The 25,000-nt window shown below is 43.4% G+C and overlaps 1 protein-coding gene and 2 long non-coding RNA genes across 4 annotated transcripts; 2 read left to right on the top strand and 1 right to left on the bottom strand.

Moving 5' to 3' along the window:
* Positions 1–10,470: 10,470 nt before the first annotated feature.
* On the top strand, positions 10,471–16,623 carry LOC120787951 (ubiquitin carboxyl-terminal hydrolase 37-like). 2 transcript variants are annotated; one of them, XM_040123426.1, is made up of 16 exons: positions 10,471–11,702; positions 12,013–12,136; positions 12,287–12,330; positions 12,531–12,618; positions 12,733–12,839; positions 13,092–13,319; positions 13,743–13,805; positions 13,966–14,097; positions 14,220–14,343; positions 14,437–14,588; positions 14,762–14,861; positions 15,053–15,129; positions 15,302–15,410; positions 15,571–15,631; positions 16,247–16,404; positions 16,512–16,623. In XM_040123426.1, the coding sequence occupies exons 5-16, from the start codon at positions 12,748–12,750 to the stop codon at positions 16,515–16,517; spliced, it is 1,302 nt and encodes a 433-aa protein (XP_039979360.1). In that variant the 5' UTR covers positions 10,471–11,702; positions 12,013–12,136; positions 12,287–12,330; positions 12,531–12,618; positions 12,733–12,747; the 3' UTR covers positions 16,518–16,623. The 2 variants fall into 2 exon arrangements, with proteins under 2 accessions (XP_039979360.1, XP_039979359.1); XM_040123425.1 differs by having other exon boundaries at positions 10,472–11,702; positions 13,089–13,319.
* Positions 16,275–20,661, bottom strand: LOC120787953. The gene is made up of 3 exons (XR_005707140.1): positions 20,613–20,661; positions 16,548–16,998; positions 16,275–16,391 (listed from the first exon to the last, which is right to left on the bottom strand). It is a non-coding gene; the product is annotated as an uncharacterized LOC120787953 (long non-coding RNA).
* Positions 20,211–22,470, top strand: LOC120787952. Its single transcript, XR_005707139.1, has 3 exons — positions 20,211–20,521; positions 21,962–22,126; positions 22,273–22,470. It is a non-coding gene; the product is annotated as an uncharacterized LOC120787952 (long non-coding RNA).
* Positions 22,471–25,000: the final 2,530 nt, after the last annotated feature.

The raw sequence follows: 25,000 nt of genomic DNA, 5'->3' as shown, positions 1-25,000 counted from the left end.
ACAACGTAATCCTGGAGGCCAGCTTAGCAGCGGTAAAACAGTAAGCAGGGTTTAAACTTCTCTATCTGGCTCGCTTTTTTCTTTACACAACCATGTCTTTCACTTCTCATGTGCACGGCCGAGTCTTCCAGGAGAGACTGAAAACGCGCGTCGTCGTCCCCGTATTTAAACGACGTCCCACCCACCCTGCGAAGGCCAGCTCTTCATCGTGTCTTCCAACGCGGCCGTCCGGAACAACTATAAACACTTCCCTCTGACGAGGTCGGACAACACGTCGTACGAAGTAGTGCGTTTCCAGCACAATGGACAAAGGACGAAGGACGAAGCTGGGACCAGAACACGATTAGCTTAGCTAACGTGTCATTTTAACGTTTCGGTTTGTGGACCGATAAACAAAGGAGATGCGAAGTGTCGGTTAGTGAGCTTTAGAAATGTGCTCGGTGTATTTTTTTAATTTTCTTTCACTTTGGACAGAACCAGGCTGTTCCCGCCTCTCTCCACAGTCTTTCCGCAAAGTGGAGTTAATCAGTTCTGACCATATAGACATGAGATTAATATCGATCCTCACATCTGCTCGCGGAAGGAAAGCGAGTGAACCTAAAGCCCAAAATGTCAAAGTCCTCCTTCGACACAGCTGCCCAAGAAATGAGCTTACTGTTAAACCTGATAAACTGAATATGATTGAATGCACTTCCAACTTTATTTAAAGTTTAGTTCATTCATATCTGGTGATTCATTTTATTTCATCCACGTCACACTCACGTGTTGACAGTTGAGAAAGTACCTTCGCTCCCTGGACTCAATCTGCCAGGATTTGCAGACTCAGTTGTGGGCACGAAAACATTTGCCTGCTGTCAGTGCTGAACAGAGATGACATTTAGGCAGTAGCTGTTTAGAAGACCACCCTAGCCGTCTCATGGTATTGGAAACGGGTTTAGATTGGTTTTCTAGCCCCGAGAGCCAAACGGGTCGACTCCCTGTATTGTCTAACCTGCTGAACCCCTGTACTTCAAGCTGTGCAGCTCCTCAGCCTCACACTCTGCAGTCCATATCTTTTGCTCGCTGACATTTCTTCGAGAGCGGATTTATTGGCCCACATAATTAAAACGGCTGGCGTCACATGCCGCAGCCCCGCTACCTGCTGCCCAATAAACGCTGTCAGAAATGTGACGGATGGGACACCGGAACGTGACACCGAGGCCGAAAACAAAACACCTTCTACCGTAAATCTCCGGAATGGCGACAGAGCGCCGGCAGCGTCACGTGGCCGCTCTGCGTTGATGAACGAGACCGAGGCTAGAACACGTGGGACAGATTTGCTGCGGGGAAACAGATATAGTTTGTCAGCCACAACATTAATCTCATTTTGCAGAGCGTACATGATTTTAATCTCACTTTGCAGATAACATGTGTGTCTTTAATCCATCTTTAATACTCGAGCCGGGTGGAAACAGGCGAACAGTAGCCAGGATCAGATTTTCCTAAAGCTCGGGATTTAATGTGACTTTCCTCTGTAATGTGAACAGATACGGTTTTCCCACCAGGAAGTATGTTATGTACCTTCGCTGAGCCTGGATAGCTTTTGGTTCACTGTTGAGATTTTAAACTCTCAACAAGGGGAGGCCTAGCAACTGCTTTGAATACAGAGCTGAATTATGTTTGTATTTAAACACAGAAAAAGACAAAAATGCACAAGTTTTCAGAGAATTGTCAGTCAAGGCAAATTCCCGTCTAATTCCCGTCTACTCTTTGTGATCTCATGGTTAAAAAGTTTAAAAAAAAAAAAAGTTGTCGGGTTTTTTCCGACACTCTTCAGTACAGCGCAGGACCAGCTAGGACAGCGCTCCTTACTGGCCTACAGACGGGTTTCTGAGCGAGATGCAGCGTAGGGAGGGGGCAGAAAACCGCCCAAAATACCTGAGAGCGTATGAGGAGATCAACGTGAAAAGCTGTTTCCGTGCCCAGAGCTACGAATCGTAACGAGTGGAAAATGTTCACCCTCCCAAGAAGGAAACATCAGCTGTTAGCTCCGGCGATCTGATCAGAGCTCTGGTCTTTCGAGTTTCATTGACAGCTGATGGAGGAGCAGCCTGAAAATGCGTCGCAATGTTCGGGGGAACGGCATGAAGCGGGCGTGCGGAGCCTCTTCTCATTATCCTGCGGGGCCGATCAATAATGCTGATTAAATCCTGTGTCGACACAGTTTGCCAGCAGTGAAGCTCTGCCTGCTCACACTGCAGTCATCTCTGAGACCAGTTTCGTGTTAATGTAGCACACCTGGCCTATATATGTCCGGTGTCTCGTCTACAGTCTCGCTTGGCATCGTCAGTGCTACCAGCTACCGTTTCCCACTGGAATATGTACCTCTGCTACCAGAGCTGTCAGAAGGCCATCAGAGGTGGCTTCTGGTAAAAAAAAAAAAAAAAGGTATGCAGCTCAAGGATGTGTGTCAGATCACAAATAATAATAAACTGTAATTTCACGGGTTTCCAGCAGCTGCATTATTACCAGCCGCGACAGCTTGGCTGGTATTGTTTTTACCTTGTGTGTGTGTGTGTGTGTGTGTGTGTGTGTGTGTGTGTGTGTGTGTGTGTGTGTGTGTGTGTGTGTGTGTGTGTGTCGTCGTGGCAAAACGTAGTCCTGGAGGCACCTGCTGTAGCAGGATCTACCACATGGGGGGTTTCGAGGACTTTGGCAGGTGTGTGTCTGTGGACAGGTTTTGTCACCACTGTAGCGTCACGTCTGTCCGACACACAGTCACGAAACTTTACAGGTGTTTGGCTAAAATCAAAACGAAGGCCAGGTTGTAAGATGGCTACTCATGTAGCTACTGAGTGCTCTTGACAAATTGCTTTTTCCTGACCTACATGTTTAGAACCACTTCACTGTGGATATTCTTTTAAAATTCCAGCACTTAAGTTTTTCTTCTTTTAGACTTTTGTTGCTGCGTAGGTTTCCAGCCTCAGCAGGTCTCGAGAGCCTCTCTGATGCACCGTACTGAGAGTGCATCAGGTCTCTCTGAGTGTATCCTGGCTCTCTTCCACCTATCCACCTGGTCCTGATTGGATAATCCGTGTAGGTTTTTCCTGTTTACACAAATCTGTGTCTTGTTGAAACAAAAAACAAAAAAGAATCGGGAACTTGGCGCACGGTTCGCTGGAGACGGCGGCGCACATCTGTGGGATCTGCAGGAAAACACGAGAACGTCAGGTTCATATCGCGGCTTTCATTTCACTGCCAACGGCAAAAAAAGAAAAGGTCTATTTTTAAATGTAGAACGTCTTGTTGCCACGTTATCCACAGCAACAGAAAAACACACAGTGAGGGCTGAACTTGTGACCTCCTGGTTACAGATCTGTCCATCTGTCAGCAGGAGACACAACAGTAAATGAACCTAAACAATATTGATTTTAACTTAAACACCCTCCTATTATCTTTCTGCCGCCCTCGGTCAATCGGCAACGGACCGAGGGGTCAGGGTTTTCTCCTGCTGCCGACGGATCACCAACATCAGAGAAACAATTACCAGCAACGAGCGCCGCGGGAAATATAGTAGGGGGATATTGCATTAATCGGCTGTGGGGAAAGATATGCAGATCACACAGTTATCTCAACTGCTGCTCGCTGTAAAAAAATCGTACGGTTGACAGCTCAGCGAAGAGACGACGCCTTTAGGGTTTTTCTATGTCGTTGCATGTTTCCCCTGCCGCTAATCCAGTTTTTTGTTCGATTTAGGCAGAAAAAAAACCAGGCAGGACTACATACGTTGTCTGGACAGAACTGATCTGCAGATGGACTATAAATGTCTGACTAGACCGGTTCCTGGCTCCCCACGTTTGTCTGGCAGCCATAGCTACTTTGCAGATGCGGGTTCCACGTGATCTGAAAATCCGTGGCCATGAAAGCTGAACACGAGCTTGTTGTGGGGATACACGGTCCTCACTGGGCAAAGGTGGAAATACGCGATCAGCTCATGAATTATATTGCGTTGTTTAAGATCAGTCCGAGCAACGGTACATGAAAAAAGTGAAAGTCAGCTCCGCTTGAACCAGCTGCAACTCCCGCAGCGAGTACTGCTACTTTTGCCACTGTAAGCAGACTTAGCTGGTAACACTCCTGTTCTTTTACTTCAGTAACACGTTGAATGCGGGACTTTGAATGAAGGAATGATCTGAATACTTCTACCACCGCCGACTGCGTCCGGCTGCCGTTCCTCAGGAAACCGTTGCAGCACGCAACTCCCCGTAAAACCACGACTTCTCTCATTTTCCCTTTTCTGTTTGTGTACGGCTTTAGGAAACAGGATCCGTGTTTATTATGGAGCTTTGGAGGTGCCGGTAGGTCTATTTGTGAACTTTTGAAACGATTTCTCCTGATTTCTCCCGTTTCCAGTCTCTGAGCTTAGCTAGGCTCACAGCCTCCTGGATCCGCAGTACCTCCATACGTAACATACAGAAATGATGGCGGCATGGATCTTCTCTGGGCCTTCTTTAATTCTCAGCAAGAAAAAGTGTAAGTATGAAGATGTTTTTCCTTTAACTCCTTTCCTGCAGAAAGTCCCCCTGAGATCTCTGAAAAAGACAGCTGACTAATTTAGGCCAAAAAGCTGTGAAAAGCTGTTGCATAGGTTCGACTCGTCCTACACTACATTTATTACAGGTCGAAGAAATATCAGGAAACATCTTACGCACCTTTTCCGACCTAAAACTGCAATATTTTGATAATTGGTTATTTTTTTTAAGCTCAAACGCCGAAAATGTGAGCGGTTTGCTTCTTTTTAGTTGTTGTTTTATATGATTGTAAACTGAATACCTTCGGGTTTGGGACTGCTGGTCAGACAAAGCAGGTAATGTGAAGACTCCAGGGGAATTTATTTTCTGACATTTATCGGACTAAACCAGTCAGCGATTAGTCAAAAAAAAAATAAATCGAGTGGTTAACTGATAATGGAAACAAGTGTTAGTTGGCTCGGTAAACAATACTGCAGCTAGTGACAAAGAGGTTTCACAGGTGAGAAACGGCAGCTCTTTCGACGGAGCCTTCGGACCGACACCGCAAACTTTCCTTCCCATCTCCCGCCCTGGCTTCTGTGCAACAGCCGCGCCGGGCATTTGTGTAAAATGAGACTTTGTGATTTGACAGGTAAGGTTCTTCCTAAGTCACCTCCCTGAGGTACAAGCTTCCTGAATCTAATCATAGCCTCACCTGTTCCACTCCTGCCCCTGCTCCCCTTAGGATTAATTGGCAGACTGCTGACACCCCGAAACAACTGGACTCGTGATCTGTCAATCATATCAGCAGGACACGAGCAGCCGGAAAAAAAAAAAAGCCAAAGGAAAAAGAAACTAGGTCGAGTCAGGAAAAAAGTTCTCGGATATCGGGAACTTTGAAACCTGATCATGGCTGCTCAGTGTTAAGGGAATGGCAGACAGTGTCCGGATTCAAAATTTTTTCCATTTTCATGCAACTTGTCCCGTTGCTTGTCTTAAATTTAAGCTTGGAAGAGATGCCGACACAGTCTGAGCCTCTCTTAGTGGAAAACCTCACCGGAGACACTTCTGTGAGAAAAGAAAATCAAAACCTACGTATGATGGTATTCAGCCTGAGGAGCCCGGGGCCTCGTCTCTGCTGAGTCGAGCTCTTCTTTCTCTGTTTTTGGAAGGAGATGAAGAATTATTCAAATCTTTGTCCTGTTTTCTAAACATGGATTTCAACCAAGGGTTCTGGGTTGTTGTTTTTTTTTTTTGTTTTTCAAGTGTGCTCAATCAAAATCTTGGTGAAAAATAAACCCCAAGATTTTCTTAAAGTGAGAGGAAGCAGAGATACATCTCAGCTTTGAAAACGACACAGATGCAGGGCATCAATGATCCCATGATAGAGAACAGCAGGTCACATTCAGCCTTCAGTGTGTCATCATCTTACCTGCTTCTCCTTTGAGGCCAAAATGGCTGATGGCGCTAATCAGGCTGTAGCAGTGGCGCCCAGATGAAAGAAAGACAAGATGGGGGTTTTGTTAGATTCTTATGCATCTCATGGACCCCGTAGGGTCCGTGGACCCCGGCTTGGGAACCACTCGGGTCCCCAGTCACTCACCTTGGCAGAGTTGCGAAGGCTGATCTCTGGCCCGACGTCCGGCCTCCGCACTCGCACCTGAACTCCAACTCCGTCTCCTGCAGAACGAAACAGAGACGACAGGCTGTGTGTTGGAAACTGGGTAACACCACCACAACATGTCCACACACACAGAGAAGATGTGTGTGTGTGTGTGTGTGTGTGTGTGTGTGTGTGTGTGTGTGTGTGTGTGTGTGTGCCATGAGGCTTCAGATCAGTCACTGATGATGTGACTGAAGGAGGACAAGTGGATCTTACCATCAGGTACTCCTGAAGCATCTCTTCCACGGACCCTCCAGGAACCAGGTCCACACACTAAATACTTGTTACCCTTGAAACCTTTTTGACTTGTGGACCCGGCTTATTTGTGTTTTTTTTCCTGTTCCAGGTGGTTACAAGGTCAAAACTGGTGAAAAATGTGCTTTCAGGTCACAAGTCTCATACCCCAGGAGTTAGGACAACACTAAAATAACAGTTTTGTGTTTCCTCACCTTCTCTGAGAGTCGGAGAGCTGGTTCTTCTCATCCGCCACTGCATTTTCTTGAGTTGCTTGTTTTTTCTGTTCAGAATAAAGAAAAATAAGACGAATATCCACTGAAAAATAATGTGCATCTGTGGCAGAGAGTCAACTGCTGCTAAAATCCCAATGTCTTGTTTTTAGGTTTCTAATGCTGCGCCTGTTCAATAAAGAAGATGCAGCATGTAAATTGGAGTGTTACTCCCTGCTTTCTGTGCTTTCTGTGCCTTGAGCTGAGCTAATTCTGGGAAACAAGACCATTTCCACGTTTTTTTTTTTTTTTTTTTTGGGCCACGTGAATTCCATTCAAAAAGCGACTTCTAGGCTCTGAGAAGGTGTCTGCGGTTCACGGCGCTCTGTCAACAGTTTCACCGGCGTGTGTTTTTTGAAATCGGCAGTCTAAACGGAAAACGTCTCTGTGCTGCAGGAGGTTTCTTGTCGCAGAGCTGGAAACAAGGCAGAGGCGCCGCGCAGTTCCACCTCCGTGAAGCTCCACGAATACGTCCATTTTACTGTCAACAAAATGACAGATATCAGCTTATCACAGATGGCAGTGTTGTCGGAAAACTCAGTACTGATCCTTCAAAACGGTGACGTTTCTTTGTCTCTCTTTTAAAAAAACAAAACAGTCTTGCTATTACATAGTTCGTCTGCTGGAAAGCGCTTACAAGTTTATTTCTCAACTGTAAATTTGTATTGAGTAAAATCAGCAATACCACAATAGGGAGAACGAATCCAACTTTAACCTCCTGAGTCAGAATGAATGTTTAACTCTTGGGATCAAATCCTCTTGTTCTCAGATATGAGTTTAATTTCCTTACAGTAAAACTGCCCACATCTGGTGCTGTAGTGCGTATTTGTGGCAGCGGGAATGAGTCACAGTAGACTCACGGTGGTGAAGGAACATGTCGCCCAGTGCCGCAGTGTGGCTCACCGGGGTCTTTAATGGTCTTTGGACAACAATGGAGCCCTGAGGCTCAGAGGAATCAGATTACAGTGTGTCTCGCTTTGGAAACACACACATGCAGGAATGCAGGATGCGTTACTTGTTGACACGGGTCTGCGCATACGATTTGTTCACATAAAAATATGGATTATTGCCAGATTTCTCCGTTTGATGTACCAAACCACGGGAATTCACTTTTTTGTCCGACGCCGAAGGGATCGTGTGCCGCGGCGTCTGACCTTAAATGTAACAGCGGGGAAACAGAAACACCCATCACTCAGTAGTCAGCCGCTATTTCACTGCAGCTACGCACGGCCAAACCAAACCTTTTGCACCTCTCGTCCCTTTCGGGTCACAGTCATCAGTGTTCCTTTTTATTTGACTACTGGAACCAATTGGAATGACGATGCTCCGGTCCCCAGTTCAAACTGGGCTGCACCTTAATTCACCTGACAAAAGAGAACAAAGAGCCAACTCCCCTCGGGTCTCTTTATCTCTCTTACTTTTAATTGGGCCGCTCGATCAAAGAAGGGAAACACTGTGTCATTTTTATTTTCTCTCATTAGCGTTTAAATTACTTAGCAGTTCTCTGACGGGAGACCAGTCATTCTTAAGATGGAAATGAGAGAAAGGCTTGAGGTGAACGGGAAGAAAAAGGAAAAGAAAAGACTCAGCGGATCTCCGCACAGCTGCTCTGCTCCCGCTGATATCAAGACTATAGGGGGAGGAAATCTGACCTTTGACCTCTCAGATGGGAGATGTTGTGATATGGGATAGATGAGGGTCTTGACTCTCAATGGGGGGGGTTATCAGGTGTACTTTGTCTGTGGGCTTAAGCTTTTCATGAGCAAAACAGGCAGCGAAGAAGCTCCTTGTCTTGTTTTTAAGGACAGTTGACATATTCTGTGTGTCACCAGATTCAAATAAAACACATTTATATAAAACTAACAAGCAAAAACTTAATTGCCAATTGCCATTACCCATATCACCAATCCATGTGTGACATCCTTAAAGAGCAGGGTCCTTGAACGTGCCGCCATGATGATCTCCGATAACTCCCGTTCAGGTCCGTGTATCATCTGGTCAATTCCTGTATTCAATCACGAAAAAGGGAAAAAAAGAAAAACTGATCAAAATTTCTCTCTCTTATTTTTGTAGACATCAAAAAAAGGTTAATGACTGTGTGTGTTTTCATTTTTTCATTTTGAAGCTGATAATGAAATAAATAAGAAAACCAAAACCGAAATTCTCCGGAAATATTCCTTATTTCCGCAAAATCACTCGCTTTGTCCTGGAAAAATGAAATAATTCTTACAATTAACACAACACACTGGAGCCACAGTCAGTCGATCTTACCAGAGCAGTGCCCGCTCCAAACCTGCCCGTTATCTCATTAATAGTTCAATATTTTATTCAGTTGTCTAATCATCATCATCATCTAACGTCGACGTCACTGCCGTGTTAGGATATCAATAATAATAATACTAGACCCTATTTGTCAGGTCCCTGATCAGAAAATACTGGACCACAAATTCAAGCAGACTGCTGCGACACATGTATTCACTTGCCGGTTTACGAGGAACAACTAGATGAAACTGGTGCGTTGTAAGACAACAGGCCTGCGATAAATCCTCCCTTCATGAGGACAGTATTGTTCAGTTTTTATTGAAAGTGTTTGAAGGAGGTGCCGATTTACTTTAGTGGTCATTCTGGAGGCTGTGATTTCTGCTGCTGTCGAACAGTGCTGGATTATACTGACAGGTGTTCCTAACGAACAAAATATTAGGATCTTGCACTTGTGCAAATCAATCATTTGCTGTCCTCTGTTTCTCCTCCTGCGGCTGTGGTGACTTTTTACTCTTTCGAATTGGCCGATAAGTGTCACGTCACACACGCGGAGGGCGTGTGATCTCATCCTGCGGTTTTCATAAAGTGGCCTAAGCAAAGACTCCTTTTACAGCATCGGTTCGGGCGTCTCACTGTGGATAGTGTCCCGTATTCTCAGAGGCACTCGCGCCACAATCCCAGCTCTGAGCGGATGGCGGAGGATGACGGGTTGTGATATGTTGTCTGTTGTTAGGTGCCACAACCAAACTGTCTACCGCGCTGACACTGCAAGAGGTCTGCAATAAGACAGGGGACAGGTCGTCTGGTTCGTTTTACAGGCAGTAGTCGAAAGGTGTTTCTGTTTTGTCGACACCGTTTGTAAAACAGCAGAATATGATGCTGTTATTCGTTCCTCAGGTTTAACTGCTTTGACCATCAGTAGGATATTTCAGCTTCGGCCCCGATACCACCCAGTAGATTTCTTCATCTTCAGTAGGGTTAATGGCCTTTTATCAAATCCAGACCCCGTGTATCTGACACTTTACCATCAGCTGCAGCCACCCGACGTTGAAGCCTTGTTTTTCCACCAGCTAATTGCTCGAAAAATTCATGAATGAGCTGATCAGCTTCAATATCGTTGATATGATACGAATTCAGTTTAAACTGACAGTGAAGTAAAGCAATCGGAAAGAGAAACTCTGGAGATTATAGTCAGCACGCTTGTTGAACTGGAAAAAGGCGGAGGGCGATGTTTCTTTTCTCTCTAAAGGGATTTTCGAGTACAATCACTGGCTTGCAGACAGCTCATTAAGCACACAGCGGTCCGAAGTCAGTTTTAGCTGTTAGGGTGTGAACACTAATTGGAGACAGCTGATCGCCGCCTGAAATTCAGTCATTTCGACTGGTGAAAGTTAATGGAATAGACTATCGGAAACCCAACCCTAATCTTCAATGACACAATTATGAAAACGCACGCAGTTTAATTTAGACGTTGCTACGTGGTCAGGTTTATGGGCTTCACAGACACAGACTAATAGCAGTTTACAAATCGGGAAAATGATCAGAGAAGGTTTCCAAAGATTACAGCGAGGCAGATCATTTAGGAACTTCAGAGAATGGACCCAGACAGATCCGTCTAAAAGAATATTCGCTCACCAGCTTTGGACAACAGAGGTGACCCCTTCAGGTTCAGAGAGCACGAGACAAGTTGGAGACACATGGCTTAAATGCTCACTGGGAGAAATGACAGCGTCATTTGATAAAAGTGTAGCGCTGATATGGTAAAGTTTGGTTCAGTTATGTAGAGAAGAGACTATTTGTATCTTGTCGTTGGTGCAGACAGTTTTGAAGTCGAGGCATTTCTCTCTGTGATCATGATGAAACCAAATCCCCCTGGTAATGAGGGGAAAGTTTTTGATACGATGGACGTTAAAGTGACACCTTCCTCCAACATGACAAAGCCTGATCCAACGCTACCTGTTTTCCTCCCTCTGTGCAAAATGAGATTATTGTCACGGTGACACTCAGCCCCAGCTAACTGCACTGTGGCCTTGTTCGTGTTTTGGCCGTATGACCTGTAAGGCAGACAGCTTTGCAGTTGTCTTTTATCGAAGCTAGGCTAGCAGTTCCCCCTGCCTCCTGTCTTTGTGCTAAGCTACTGGACGCACAGAGATAAAACTCTGGGCAGATTTTCCCAAAAATGTTTGTGAACTTTTCAGCGGGTAGATTAACTTGGAATATTTTCCTACTGTGGTATTGGTAGTTTTATTTAATTCAAACATTTTAATGTTTGTCGTTAGGTAGCGGGGGATTTACAGTGTATACAGTCTAATATAGAGTATAACAGCATAGATTCCATCATTTGCATATGGGCCTAGAACAGAATTCACCTTATGACAAATCAACGATTCACCTTCTAGAACACTTTTGTTCTGAAGTCACAGTGTTGCTGAGAGATCAGTTTCCCCTTAAAAAACAGTGCAGAAGATTTCAGCTTAACTCCAAGTTATAGAAGAGATCAAAAACGCTACAGAAATGTTTGGACTGCGTTGTTTGCGACGAAAGGTTAGTTTCACAGATGCACGTGCCCCTAGATTCAGTGCTTTTAATGTGACCTTGCAAACTGAATAAAACGGGTGTAGCTTTGAGTAAATACTCTCCGTGAAATTCTCTCTGCCACATAGCACATTATTTTTCGGTGGATATTCATCTTATTTTTCTTTATTCTGAACAGAAAAAACAAGCAACTCAAGGCAATGCGGTGGCGGATGAGAAGAACCAGCTCTCCGACTCTCAGAGAAGGTAAGGAAACACAAAACTGTTATTTTACTGTTGTCCTAACTCCTGGGATATGAGACTTGTGACCTGAAAGCACATTTTTCACCAGTTTTGACCTTGTAACAACCTGGAACAGGAAAAAAACTGGGTCCACAAGTCAAAAATGTTGCAAGGGTAACAAGTATTTAAGGAGTAACTGTAGAAATAAATGTTTTTGTGGCACAAACTGTGGGATTCTATGAGCGATATTAATTTCTGTGCCGATTATTTATGATTTATTCCTTGTTAGAAATTATTCCACATCAGATTATAACAGTGTTTTCTTCATCACCAGCGTCACCGTCCCAGACAGCCCCTCTGGCAACACTGCTCCAGCGTCGGCAAACACAGCTGAGGCTGGAAAAAGCAAAAAGCCTAAGAAGAGGAAATGGAGAAATCGCTTCTTTGGCCAGCTTGAGGTACGTTTGACGTAAAGTGTCAGGGCTTCTCCTTCATCTTAACTTTTAGTTGTCTACACATTTTATATTTGAACTTTTTAGTTTTAAATGACCACAAAAAGATGTTTGAAATAGTTTTCTCATAATACTGTTTTTATTTTTACTCTACAGAAGAAGAAAACTGAGGAGAAGCCGTCTGCCCAACAGGAGAAAGAGTAAGAAACTTCATCCTGAATACGTTTTATTCGTTTTTACAGTCACGTTGTTTGCTAACTCATTTGGTTTTGGGATTTTTCCTAAAAAAAAACAAAACCCTATAGAATACCACAAGTGCCCACAGTCTCTGCATGGTTTGTCTCCGCCTACACTTTAAGTCCGCGTTAAAATGACCAACCATATTTTTCTTTACCGCCAGTGACGCCACCGCAAACGCCCAAACTGCGACACCGGTCAAGTCGACCAAGAAGACTCCTTGGTGCTGGCGGCCATTTAAATGCTTCAGGGTAACCACATACTTGCCATTCCGGACTTAATGAGAGCTCCTTAATAAAAGGGATGTGGTTCGTTGTTCTGTCTTTGGGCGACTTAACCATGAGAGTTTGTCTTTCGTCCAACAGAGAAGATGTTCGGTCATGCCAGCTGCCGACACCGACGGAGAGAAGGAGAACCCTCAAAGGAAACAGTCATTGAATGCTGCTGGCAATGACTGTCAGGAACAAAGACAGTCAGTGACTGTTGATGCTTTTTCTTATATTCACTGATCAATATACTCAAAAACAACACGATATCATCTTCTCAATTATAGAATCCTCTGCACACTGTCATTTGGTTAAAATGAGGTCCATCTGAGTTGGTTAATCTTGCAGTGATATTCTGTAAAGATCCTTAAAATCTTCCTTTTATCAAACGTTTACCTGTGAGTCTTTGTGTTTGTTTTCCCTCTTTCACAATGACGATCTCGTTCCCCTTCCAGCAGCAGCTCTGCAAATGTCACAAAGACAGACGAGCAGGACGAGCAGGGACACTCCCGCTATTTTTCACAACAGGACCAGGTGATGTTGTTGAACGACACCGGCGAGGTCGACCCAGACCTGGAGTGGTCCTTTGAAGTGGACGACAACGCGTTGCCGTCGGATTACACCGGTTATCCTGCCATCATGGAGCAGGTGTTCCTGGAGGCCCTGTTCAAGAGAGTATTTAACAGGTAGGAGGAAAACATCTCCACATTTTCGAATCTTCTAAATCTCAATCTTAGACCAAAGGTCCATTTTTTGACCACGTGATTTAGAAGTGTGTATATAAGGGAATTTTGACTTTTAGATCAAATTTGTTGTGGTTTTCAGCTGATTAATTGGAAATTTGGGTGTGTATGACAAACGTTAACCTCAAACAGCACCAGAAAACATGAACATAACTCAGATTTTTTTCCATCGAGTGTCAGTCTGTTTGTTTAAACACCTGTTGACCAGATTAGCAGATTCCAGTCATGTGTTTTTATGTTTCTGTTAAAACTTGTGCTAACGTATCTTTTTATTAATGTTCGGCTTTGCATTGATACACACGCGCTGCACTGTCAACCTCTTGACATGTTTACTGACCGTGTATTTGTGTTTTATTCTCTTTGTAGCACCGAAAGAATTTCTTTGACCGGCTTCAATGGTTTTAAGGAGCCCACCGTCAACCGCTTCGGGTTCGTACATCTACACGAGAACCAAAGCTGTACCGAGGCAGTAATCCAACGTATCAAACTGAGTAATTGAAGCAGGAGAAACCGAGCTCCAGTTTGTGATTGGTCAGTGAAGAATTGATGACGTTATTGTGTGTTTTGACTCGTTGTGTTTGTGTGTCAGATTTCCAAACATCGGGCAGAGCTGCTACATGAACTCCAGCCTGCAGGGCCTCCTGACGCTGGAGGACTTTGTGAGGAGTATCAGCTGTCAGGAGCGGGTCTGGAGTTCAGTCCCCGAGGCTCAACTGCTGAGGTACAGCAGCCAACACACACACACTCTCAACTGAAACCCCAAAGACTAAACCTGAGGAACAAAGTGAAATAAGGATATAACAGCGGAAACATCTCCCTTCTCCTTCCTTTCACCATTTGCAGACGACTGATGGATATCAGGGACACTCACTCCTCGACAGACCCAAAACATAAAAGCCACTGCCTGCGCTCATTTAAGGAGGCAGTCACTGTCCATGCTCCCGAGTTCAGGGACTCTCTGCAGAAAGTGAGTCAGCTGGTTTCATGTGTTTTTGTTTCACCTCCTCCTGATGGTTTCCGCTCTGTGTCTAAACGCCTCTGTGTGTTTCTGTGTGTTCAGGACGCTCATGAGTTCCTGATCTCGGTTGTGGACCAGATCAGGAGTCTGTCCCCTCTACTGAGCAAGAGTGCAGAACGCTTGGGCAGAAGATACACCTGCCCTGTAGAGGATCACCTGCTGTTCAGGATGGAGAACACCAGGAGGTGCAAGAAGTAAGACGACGCAGAAAAAGATCACACACACGTAGTCCGTCAAAGAGTCAGGGCCACCTGGCCTCTGTAATAATCTGGTCTGACGCAGTCCCAGTCTGGTCCAGTTATGCTACAAAGTTGTGTTCTGACCACTACAGCTGTATTTGAATGCGTACCGTCCCCTTAATGTGCAGGTGTGGAGCCCAGTCAATGAGACAGGAAGAGTTTACGAACCTGTCTCTGGACCTGGTTCCTGGAGGGTCAGTGGAAGAGATGCTTCAGGAGTACCTGATGGTAAGATCCACTTGTCCTCTTTCAGTCACATCATCAGTGACTGATCTGAAGCCTCATGGCACACACACACACACACACACACACACACACACACACACAAACAGACACATCTTCTCTGTGTGTGTGGACATGTTGTGGTGGTGTTACCCAGTTTCCAACACACAGCCTGTCGTCTCTGTTTCGTTCTGCAGGAGACGGAGTTGGAGTTCAGGTGTGAGTGCGGAGGCCGGACGTCGGGCCAGAGATCAGCCTTCGCAACTCTGCCAAGGTGAGTGACTGGGGACCCGAGTGGTTCCCAAACCGGGGTCCACGGACCCTACGGGGTCCATGAGATGCATAAGAATCTAACAATACCCCCATCTTGTCTTTCTTTCATCTGGCTTCACTTTCTCTTTCCACTCAACATTCATCCTTTTCTCTTTTCACACCTGGTCCTACAGAGTGCTCATCCTGCACCTGAAGCGTTTCCGCCTCACGTCTTCCTTTGACCTTGAGAAGATCCAAGACGCTGTGAGGCTGCAGAGGGACATAGTGGTGTCCTCCCTACAGGTAAAGAAGGACACGACATAGCCGACAACAAGCAGAAACATCAGGCTGACGTGTGTGTGTGTGTGTGTGTGTGTGTGTGTGTGTGTGTGTGTGTGTGTGTGTGTGTGTGTGTGTGTGTGTGTGTGTGAAGCCAACTCTTACATACTGTGTTTCTTCTCAGGGCGGCCGCTGCTACAGCCTGATTAGCGCCATCAGCCATTTTGGCCTCAAAGGAGAAGCAGGTAAGATGATGACACACTGAAGGCTGAATGTGACCCGCTGTTCTCTATCATGGGATCATTGATTTCATACAGAAACTTAAAAATTACATTCTGTTTTTTCTTGATTTCCGTTTGTTTTTGTTTTTTTCTTTTAACAATTTTGGTCAAAAACCTGCGGAACTCTGTCTGTTTTGAGTAGATTTTTCAGATTCTACTCACACAGTCGACCTTTTCATGTTTCCTGTGGAAACTGTCGAGCGTCACATCATGTTCAGAGGCGTTCTGGTACCACTGTCTAATAAGTTGTAACTCATGGCTTTGTTAGTGATTAATAAATCCCTCACTAATGCTCTAAAGATAAGGTATAAGCCGTAATTTAAAACAAAAAAACTTTTGTCAGGTTGTGAAACATCCTTTATGCTTCATCGTTGTAAAAACTTTTTATAATTGACTTAGCCCCTGTAACTGCAGACTTGATGGCTTATTAGAAAGTGGTGCTGGAATGTTGGACACAAATATACAAACTGTCATAATTTTGAGAAAGAGTAGTTTAAAAGCACAGTTTTTCTTGTATCAGTTAACCTTCATAACCTCCACTGTTGTTCAAGGTGTTAACGACAAAGTCTCTCCTGTTAGGACACTACATCTGCGACGGTCTTCACCCCAACAACTGTCCAGACGAGCCGACCGACAGCTGGTTCACGTACAACGACTCGGTGGTCTTTGAGACGACCGGCTCGTCCGTTTGTCAGCAGCGGCAAAATTCAGCCTACGTCCTGTTCTACAAGAGACATGTAAGAAGACGACACCGTCACATCCTGAACTCAAGTCCAGAAGAGGAGACAGAGTTTTAAATACACTAATGCAGCATTTACCCTAAATGTTTTGTCTCCATTCTCAGGACTAGAACAGGTTGAAGACGGGGGACACTACTTACCGAATATGAATCAGATGACCAGAAGACCCAAACCAAAGACCAGACAACAGGGGCAGGGACTTGAATAAGAGAAAAGGTAAGTCTGTCATTAAACTTGTCTGTCATCTCTGTACAGGTGACGAACGTGGAAGTGGACGTCAGCTGACTGAGAAGACAAGTAGAGGACAGACAAAGAAAAAGAAGACATCTCGTATCCAGGAGCAGCTGGAGGTCCCCCCCTGCCCTTAGGAGGATGGGCCCCTCCCCCAGAGAGCCTGGTTCCTCCCAAGGTTTCTTCCTCTCAGAGGGAGTTTTTCCTTGCCACTGTCGCCTCCAAGTCACTGGACAGCAGGACGAGCCCGACTCATCTCGTCAGCAGAGACACCAAGACGTCCCCAACAGAGTTGTTACTGTCGTGCTGTAGAGGTGGTCCTGTCATTTAATCAGAGATTGGCTTGCTCTCTGGGGAGAACTGGGAAAAAAGACGTACAATAAAATAAATACTCTGGTCCTGGAGGATTTTGTTTTTTGTATTTTACTGACTCTCAGTATTGGTGGGAGTTTTTATGGTTGAAATGAAAGTTCCACAGGTTTTTCAGATGGATACTCTCTGTTTAATGCCTCTGCAACAATTTGGTGTACTTTATTGAATGTTAGCCAGCAAACTGACTCTGTGGTTTATGTACAGATTGGTTATTAACTACAAGGGTGTTTGCAGCCATTATCATCAAAGGAAACACCAGCCTGTTGACTCATGGTCCTCCCGTCTCAGAGTGTGAAATACAAACGGAAAGATTAACATAGAGTACAGACTAAAATGAACTGTTGATTAACTTCTACAGTTGGCCCTGCCCCAATCGTAGCAGTATTAATACACATATTAAGCTTTACTTAAACAGGACCACTCAAAACAAGATTTCAAGAATTCTTTACATGGATTAATCGATATCAAATGATTTCACTAACAATGTGACAAGTTAACTCAGCCAGTTAAGAGAAATAAGATCAACAAACAGAGGGGCATGGTTCAAAAACATATGATAAATAGTAACCAAAAGTAAAATGTGACTTTAAGATGTTTCAAATGAGATGAAATAAAAACAACCTATAGAACAGAAAGAGTGGAGACGTTTTTCTTTTTTTCTAAATGGGGTTAACACTCGTTAAAAGTGTGGAAAAAATGTGATTTAAATTTTGATCCGGAATCTACAAACGTCAGACCCACATGCAAACAGGTCCGTTAACATATCGTTGATATGATACGAATTCAGTTTAAACTGACAGTGAAGTAAAGCAATCGGAAAGAGAAACTCTGGAGATTATAGTCAGCACGCTTGTTGAACTGGAAAAAGGCGGAGGGCGATGTTTCTTTTCTCTCAAAAGGGATTTTCGAGTACAATCACTGGCTTGCAGACAGCACATTAAGCACACAGCGGTCCCAAGTTTTATTTTAGCTGTTAGGGTGTGAACACTAATTGGAGACAGCTGATCGCCGCCTGAAATTCAGTCATTTCGACTGGTGAAAGTTAATGGAATAGACTATTGGAACCCAACCCTAATCTTCAATTCCACAATTACGAAAACGCACGCAGTTTAATTTAGACGTTGCTACGTGGTCAGGTTTATGGGCTTCGCAGACACAAACTAATAGCAGTTTAAAACACTGATATTGTGCTGTAATCCTTTTTTTTCCCCCAGTAATGACAAATCGGGAAAATGATCAGAGAAGGTTTCCAAAGATTACAGCGAGGCAGATCATTTAGGAACTTCAGAGAATGGACCCAGACAGATCCGTCTAAAAGAATATTCGCTCACCAGCTTTGGACAACAGAGGTGACCCCTTCAGGTTCAGAGAGCACGAGACAAGTGGGAGACACATGGCTTAAATGCTCACTGGGAGAAATGACAGCCTCATTTGATAAAAGTGTAGCGCTGATATGGTAAAGTTTGGTTCAGTTATGTAGAGAAGAGACTATTTGTATCTTGTCGTTGGTGCAGACAGTTTTGAAGTCGAGGCATTTCTCTCTGTGATCATGATGAAACCAAATCCCCCCTGGTAATGCTAAGCTAACTGCACTGTGGCCTTGTGCGTGTTTTGGCCGTATGACCTGTAAGGCAGACAGCTTTGCAGTTGTCTTTTATCGAAGCTAGGCTAGCAGTTCCCCCTGCCTCCTGTCTTTGTGCTAAGCTACTGGACGCACAGAGATAAAACTCTGGGCAGTTTTTCCCAAAAATGTTTGTGAACTTTTCAGCGGGTAGATTAACTTGGAATATTTTCCTACTGTGGTATTGGTAGTTTTATTTAATTCAAACATTTTAATGTTTGTCGTTAGGTAGCGGGGGATTTACAGTGTATACAGTCTAATATAGAGTATAACAGCGTAGATTCCATCTATTCTCTCAAAAGGGATTTTCGAGTACAATCACTGGCTTTCACATTAAGCAGACAGGCTGTTATAGTGTCACTGTATGTTAAGTACAGAGCAAATTTCTGACAATACACATGGGGTACAAACCATTTCCTGTGCCGACCATTTCCAAATTTCAGCTTCAGTTAAATGATTAATTCATTGATCCTTTTCATTTTTACATACACACGCAGTCTGTCTTTTTAGGTATGGTCGAGGGCTACGTTACAGCATTATAACTTTGAGATATTATCTTATCTCACAAATGTGAATTTGCAACAACACTTTTACAAAATAACTGTAAGCCAACAGGTTTCCATTAAAATCAAGTGATGGTTCAAAAAACCAAAAAAATAACAAACTCATTTATGAATGGATTTCCATTCCATGCAAAGATATTCGGTAGGCTTTTGTTACTGTGTGATATTATTGGTGCGTATGCAAGCAGAGTAGTACTTTTGAGTGAAAACCTGTTAAGTTTTCAGAATAGAATAACATATAAGACAATTGTCAATGAATTAGCAGGGTTTAGTCCTGTAGAAAACATAGAAGCTGTGAGTTATTACTTTAGCCTAACTTCTAAAAATGGGGAAATCTGCTCAGCTTCTATGAAGTCCATCTTTTTTTCCTAATATTTCTACAGTCAGAGAGCAATTTAGAAGACATATATGAAAATATATATTGGCATATTCTAGATGTCATCTTTCTGCTGGTTGACACTTCAGATCACCCGGACACCAATTACCATGTAACTCTATGCATACATGTATTTTTGTTTACATTGTATAGTCCAAGACATTGTGTGCAACAAGTGGATAATATATTATTATTATCTAGTTTCAATCATGATCACACGCTACATATTCCTAATAAAGTTGTACTTAATGAAACTGCCACAAACTAACACAAATGGTATCATTCCAGTTTAGGAGGACTGGATGGGCCAGAGGCAAGAATTGGTTTACAGATTTGACCAGTCTAAGTATAGTGATTTTTGATCAGGACCTGGACTGATGTGGTGTACAGGTGAAAAAAAGCAGTGAAATCTCCCTTTTTTGCGTTTTCACTAATAGAATATAGGTTTCGCAAATTTGAGAGTGGCTTTCAGACAGCATCAAGGCTTTACCTAAAATGTCTAACACGCTTTCACAACAGTAAGAGGTGCAAGAAAACGGAGAATCGGTCGCTCAGCACTGTAAGTTAAGTTTCCCTTAACTTTCCCCCTGCCTGCCGAATCGGAAGCGAACTTCAGCGTCGCAGATTTGACCAGGTGTGTTTGAAAGCAGCATGAATGTATAGGGCACGGAAGTGTTAAATCAAATCGCCTTTTAAACATTCCCTAGAAGAACCAGAAAGATAACGCCGAGGAAACATGTATCTCTTTACACTAGTTTCGCAAAGGACTCAGAGCTTTTAGACCAGGGTCGCTTTAGTCCCCCATCACGCTTTATTTTGCTGGAGATGCGTCGACGCTAATATCAAGTCTAAGGCACTAGCTTTCCGTAAAACCACAACACGTGGATATTCACGTTTACGAACCGGCTTTAAAAAAAACTCCTTAGAGCCACAGGCGTTAACGTGAAATTTGTAAGTAGCTAAATGAACCATGTGTATTTCAAAAATCACTCTGCATAGGATGTGTTGTGGTCAGAAATCAAGTAAATGAATTAAACTGTACTGGCGGTGAGAGCTGGGCGCCGTTCGGCTCCAAGTAACACTCGTCCCCGCATGCGCAGTGACAACAACCTGAAGATGAATATTTAATTCAGCTACTTGAACGGCGAGGGAGCTTCAAGAGCACCAAACAAGACCTAGAAACTCCGACAAATGTGTTCATTTTGTGCTGAGTTCAGAAGACGAATGTATGAATGGCTCATGCTTGTGCCAGCCGACGCTAACGTTGTGTGATCCACTTCAGGCATTTAAAGGTTAACCACAGGTCAAGTTTAACGGCACATGTGTTGAAAGATATAAAGTCGACGGAGGGAGGATTAAACCCCCAGTGTTTTTTTTTATTTTATTTTTAAGACAGAAAATCAATGTTAAGCGGTTATAAATAACCAAAAACATGGTTTAATGCTACCCCAGCGAAATATTAGCTAACGGTAGCTAGAGTTGTAGCAGACTGCTTCCGACCGTTAGTGGCAGGAGTGACGACGAAAATCCTGAGAAATATCACAAACGTCAACAGCTACCTACACACATTCAGCAATTCAAAGTCACATTGATGGAAAATTGGCTCTGAAAGAATTAAAAAATATATATAAATGATCTTTTTATGCCATCAAGAGGTCAGTACAAATTTAATCCTAATCTCTGTGGGAATATTTAAAGCAGCCAATATGGTTGTCCCCGAGGAGAAATGTATTTTTTGCAGCCAGATAAAGAACACACAACCTCAAAGACACACAAACCACAGTGTACGTAGAACACTGTATCTGTAATGTCAAGCAAATGTGGAACCCACCATGAAAGCTCACATAAAACCATGCATCAGGTGACAACACTTAATTTGCAGATTATTGTGCCAGTTGATCACTTGGTCGATAAAATGTTAGAAAATGGTGAAAATGACCGTCACAGTTTCCCACAGCCAAAGGTAGAATCGTTTCCTTGCCTTGTTTTTTTCCTACCAACAACCCAACACCCAAATATTTTCATTGATATGAACAAAGCAGCAAGTCATCACATTTGAGAAGCTGTAATTAGGGAACCTTTGGCATTTTGACTCAAAAAATGACTTCAAACAATTCATTAGTTATCACAATAGTTGCAGATTAGTTTTCTTCTAACTTCTAATGAGTTTGTGTTATGAACATTTTTCAGTTAAACTTAATGACCACTGACTGTATGGAGTGGATGGGTTCCCTTTAGCAACACAACTAGTGGCTCTTCGTATGAACTATGATGGTTGCCGGATCGGTGCTTGTGAAAATATAACCACGATAAAAGCGGTAGTGTTTTCTTCTGAAACAGATGATATTTTTCTTTCTTTATTTTTAATTTGGTCACATTTACATGTTACAGAGAATATGGACTGCATGCCAGATGACAACTCCCGGTACAAAGATGTTGACTACTGGGATGAAAGATACAAGACAGAGCAGTGTTATGACTGGTTGGGCAGCTTCTCCAGATTCCAGCACCTTCTGGAAGAACACGTCAAGAAGGAAGATGCCATTCTGATACTTGGTTAGTAATTTTCTGTTATTTCTTTTGCTTCTGGATTTTGGTTGGTAGCCTCTTCTCACCACACAATACTGTATGAGAGACACAAATGACAGAATCCTGTATTCAACATCACTCTTAACACATTGTCACCATTTGGCGCTGTCCAGGTGGATTGGTGGTCAAATTGCAACACTCCCGGTTCAAGTCTGCTTTCCTCCCTCTCCCTCATTACCTGTCATCCTTCTACCTTCTGCTGTCAAGTAAAGGGGAAAATGCCTGTCACCATTTGTCACTGTGAGTGTCACATACCATCATCATGGTTGTCAGTGCTGTCATTAGCATCGCTTGTATCGCTGTTGAATCCTCCCAGACAGTCATTTGCATAGCATCGTCCATATGTGTTGGTGTGGTGGAAGTGGCCTGAGTAAAAAGCACTGATAGATTTGAAGCCCTACATGTGCAGACATCTGCTGCATAACAGGTTTTTAAATTTGCACTCACATCCAGTAGGGCTGGCTTTTGTCTGAAAGTTTGCAAAACTCTTGCCAATATTCATTTGAGTAGAGTACCTAAAAGGTAACAATTTCAGTAGCAATACCTCAGCACTTGGAAGTATTGAAAACACGTTTTGTTGAATGAGTGATGTTGAATAATGTTAAATTTTGTTCACAAGCAGCCGTGCAAGAACTTTGTTTTTCGAAAACAGTCAAATTGGTACGTGTCAGTATTTGCTAGTCTGTGCTAAGCAAACATTTGCGCTGTTACAAAAACTAGTGAGGTTCAATACCCATCCCTACTCTTCACTTTTTGAGACATTTTAGACTGGATCCTGGTTGCTTTACTGAGGTACAAGATGCCCTGGAGAAAAATGGCATTTCCTTGTGTTGAATGTTATGGCTGTAACAGAGTCATACAAAACATAATGTATTATCTCTGTGAATAGAATAGAATTGACTTTGTCCTTTATTGATAGAAGCAACACTTTTTGTGGTTGTGTGGTTCTGGAGTCTTGGAGCGAGATTTTTGTAAATGTCCACAAAGTGTCACTGTTCTATTGAAAGTAAATCCAGTTCTCTTGCACGCAGCACTACCTGCTGTACCTGTTTTTGTTTTTGTTTTTTTTAATGGCCTTACAGCTCAGTAAAACATGCTACAAAAACATTTGATGCCTGACCACTGTGTTTTTGCTGCTGAACATAGAATAGGCCTGTGTGGGAATTGGAGCTGCACAAAATGTAAAGCAGGTCTCTCTAGAGCCGATAACTGGTGGAGGCATTGTCACTATTAGCACCCATTTTCAGTGCTCTTGGTTTAATATTCATTTTAAGCCAGAGTAAGAATTGAGTCATTCATAAATACATAGATACTGCACATTAAATTGTTATTTGCCAGCTAATGCTGATAGAGAGTGCTCAGGTGTGCATTACAGTGGGTATTAATTTGATTGTTTTATTTATTTATCCGCGTTTAAAACAAGCATTCTTGTTCCCTTAGGTGAAGCTGAACACTTTGATGTAGTCACTTTTGATAGGATGCAGTTGGCCAAGCAAAACACTAAGAAGTAGCTTTAATACTTGTATGCTGAAATGCAGTCTTTTGTTGTTATACGGTTGTACCACCACAGAAGCATAGAGGGCTATGGCGGTCTATTTCCTGCTGATATGAGCATTGATTATGCAGGCATAGTGGCGTGCTTGTTTGTGTGTGTCAGGAGGTTTTTGAAATTTGTTTCAGGGAGTGAGAGGGACTTTCTGCTGTTTGTGTGTGTGTGTGTGTGTGAGTGAGTGATGCCTGTAAATAGGAGGGCGACTGCTGAGGTTGTCAGAAGTTGGCTATTCTTTGCTCGACAAACAGCTGTTTGTGCTTTGCTGCTTTCTAATTCCTGCAAGACTACAGTGCCAATATACAGACAACTTAATTATACCTGGAGGTCTTTTTTTAAATTTGGATGAGGATGATCTGGTGCCCTGCTGATTGAAAACTGTATTTTGAAGCACTAAGTCATGTCATTGACAGAAACAGTTAGCATGCAGCCTCACTTTTTCAATGTGCGTCACAGGCACACATACAGCAGAGGCATAAGTGGTCTCAGAGACTCTGGAGTCTGATATATAAAATATCTCCTTTCTCCTCTCTCCTGTGCTACACTGCAGCAGGCAACACCAGGGCAGACTTTTCACTTTCTGCTCACAGATTTAAACCCAAAGGAGAGCCACTATATCGCTTGAGAGCTCTCATCTCAGAGGGCATCTTGCCAAATCAAGAAATCACACGTTTCTATCACTAGCACGTGTTGCTGCCGTCTTCTTGAACAGCACACATGCACAGATGAGGAGCTATATAGGGAAGCCTACAGTAAAGATGTGTGAACCCTCACGTGTTGTATAGACATAAAGAGCTCTTAAAAGCACTTACATATCACCACGCCTGGACAAATCCCTGCCACTGATGTACACATTTCCTGGCTACCCTCACTTGTCAAGACTGTAAATCCAGAGAGACTAAAGGCTCGCATAAAAGGACATGATAAATTACCGTCACTATAGGGGGACCAGGGCATAACTTGGCAGAGAGAAGGGAGAGGAGCGAAGACGTAAAGAGAGACTCGAGGCGCCACAGTGCTATTTGTGTGTGGTGAGTAGATAAAGGGAAGAGAGATGGAAGGGAGGTAAATAACTAATCAGGTTTGGGCCACTCAACTGTCTCAGATGGAGGTCATTTCCATTAAGATAATCTGTGTTGCACTGAGAGAAAGAGAGAAGGGAGGGAGAGATGCGTAGATGAGGAGAACCAGAATGCTTTGCTGCATGCTGATGACAGATTTAATGTCTTTCTCCTTCCTTAGTTTGTTCATGTTTTTTTAAACTTTGTTTCAGTCCTTATCCTCTGTTTATC

The sequence above is a fragment of the Xiphias gladius genome, unplaced genomic scaffold (genome assembly GCF_016859285.1).
Source record: "Xiphias gladius isolate SHS-SW01 ecotype Sanya breed wild unplaced genomic scaffold, ASM1685928v1 HiC_scaffold_89, whole genome shotgun sequence".
Classification (NCBI taxonomy): Eukaryota; Metazoa; Chordata; class Actinopteri; order Istiophoriformes; family Xiphiidae; genus Xiphias; species Xiphias gladius.
Note: the sequence above shows the minus strand (reverse complement) of the source record. Positions and strands in the feature narration are given on the sequence as shown.

What these genes read in the sequence shown, in the direction of transcription:
- LOC120787951 (XM_040123425.1), top strand. Translation starts at nt 12,748, where the DNA reads ATGCCAGCTGCCGACACCGACGGAGAGAAGGAGAACCCTCAAAGGAAA. An exon ending in AACACCAGGAGGTGCAAGAA is followed by an intron (nt 14,589 to 14,761) that starts GTAAGACGACGC and finishes CTTAATGTGCAG; the next exon opens with GTGTGGAGCCCAGTCAATGA. An exon ending in TAGTGGTGTCCTCCCTACAG is followed by an intron (nt 15,411 to 15,570) that starts GTAAAGAAGGAC and finishes GTTTCTTCTCAG; the next exon opens with GGCGGCCGCTGCTACAGCCT.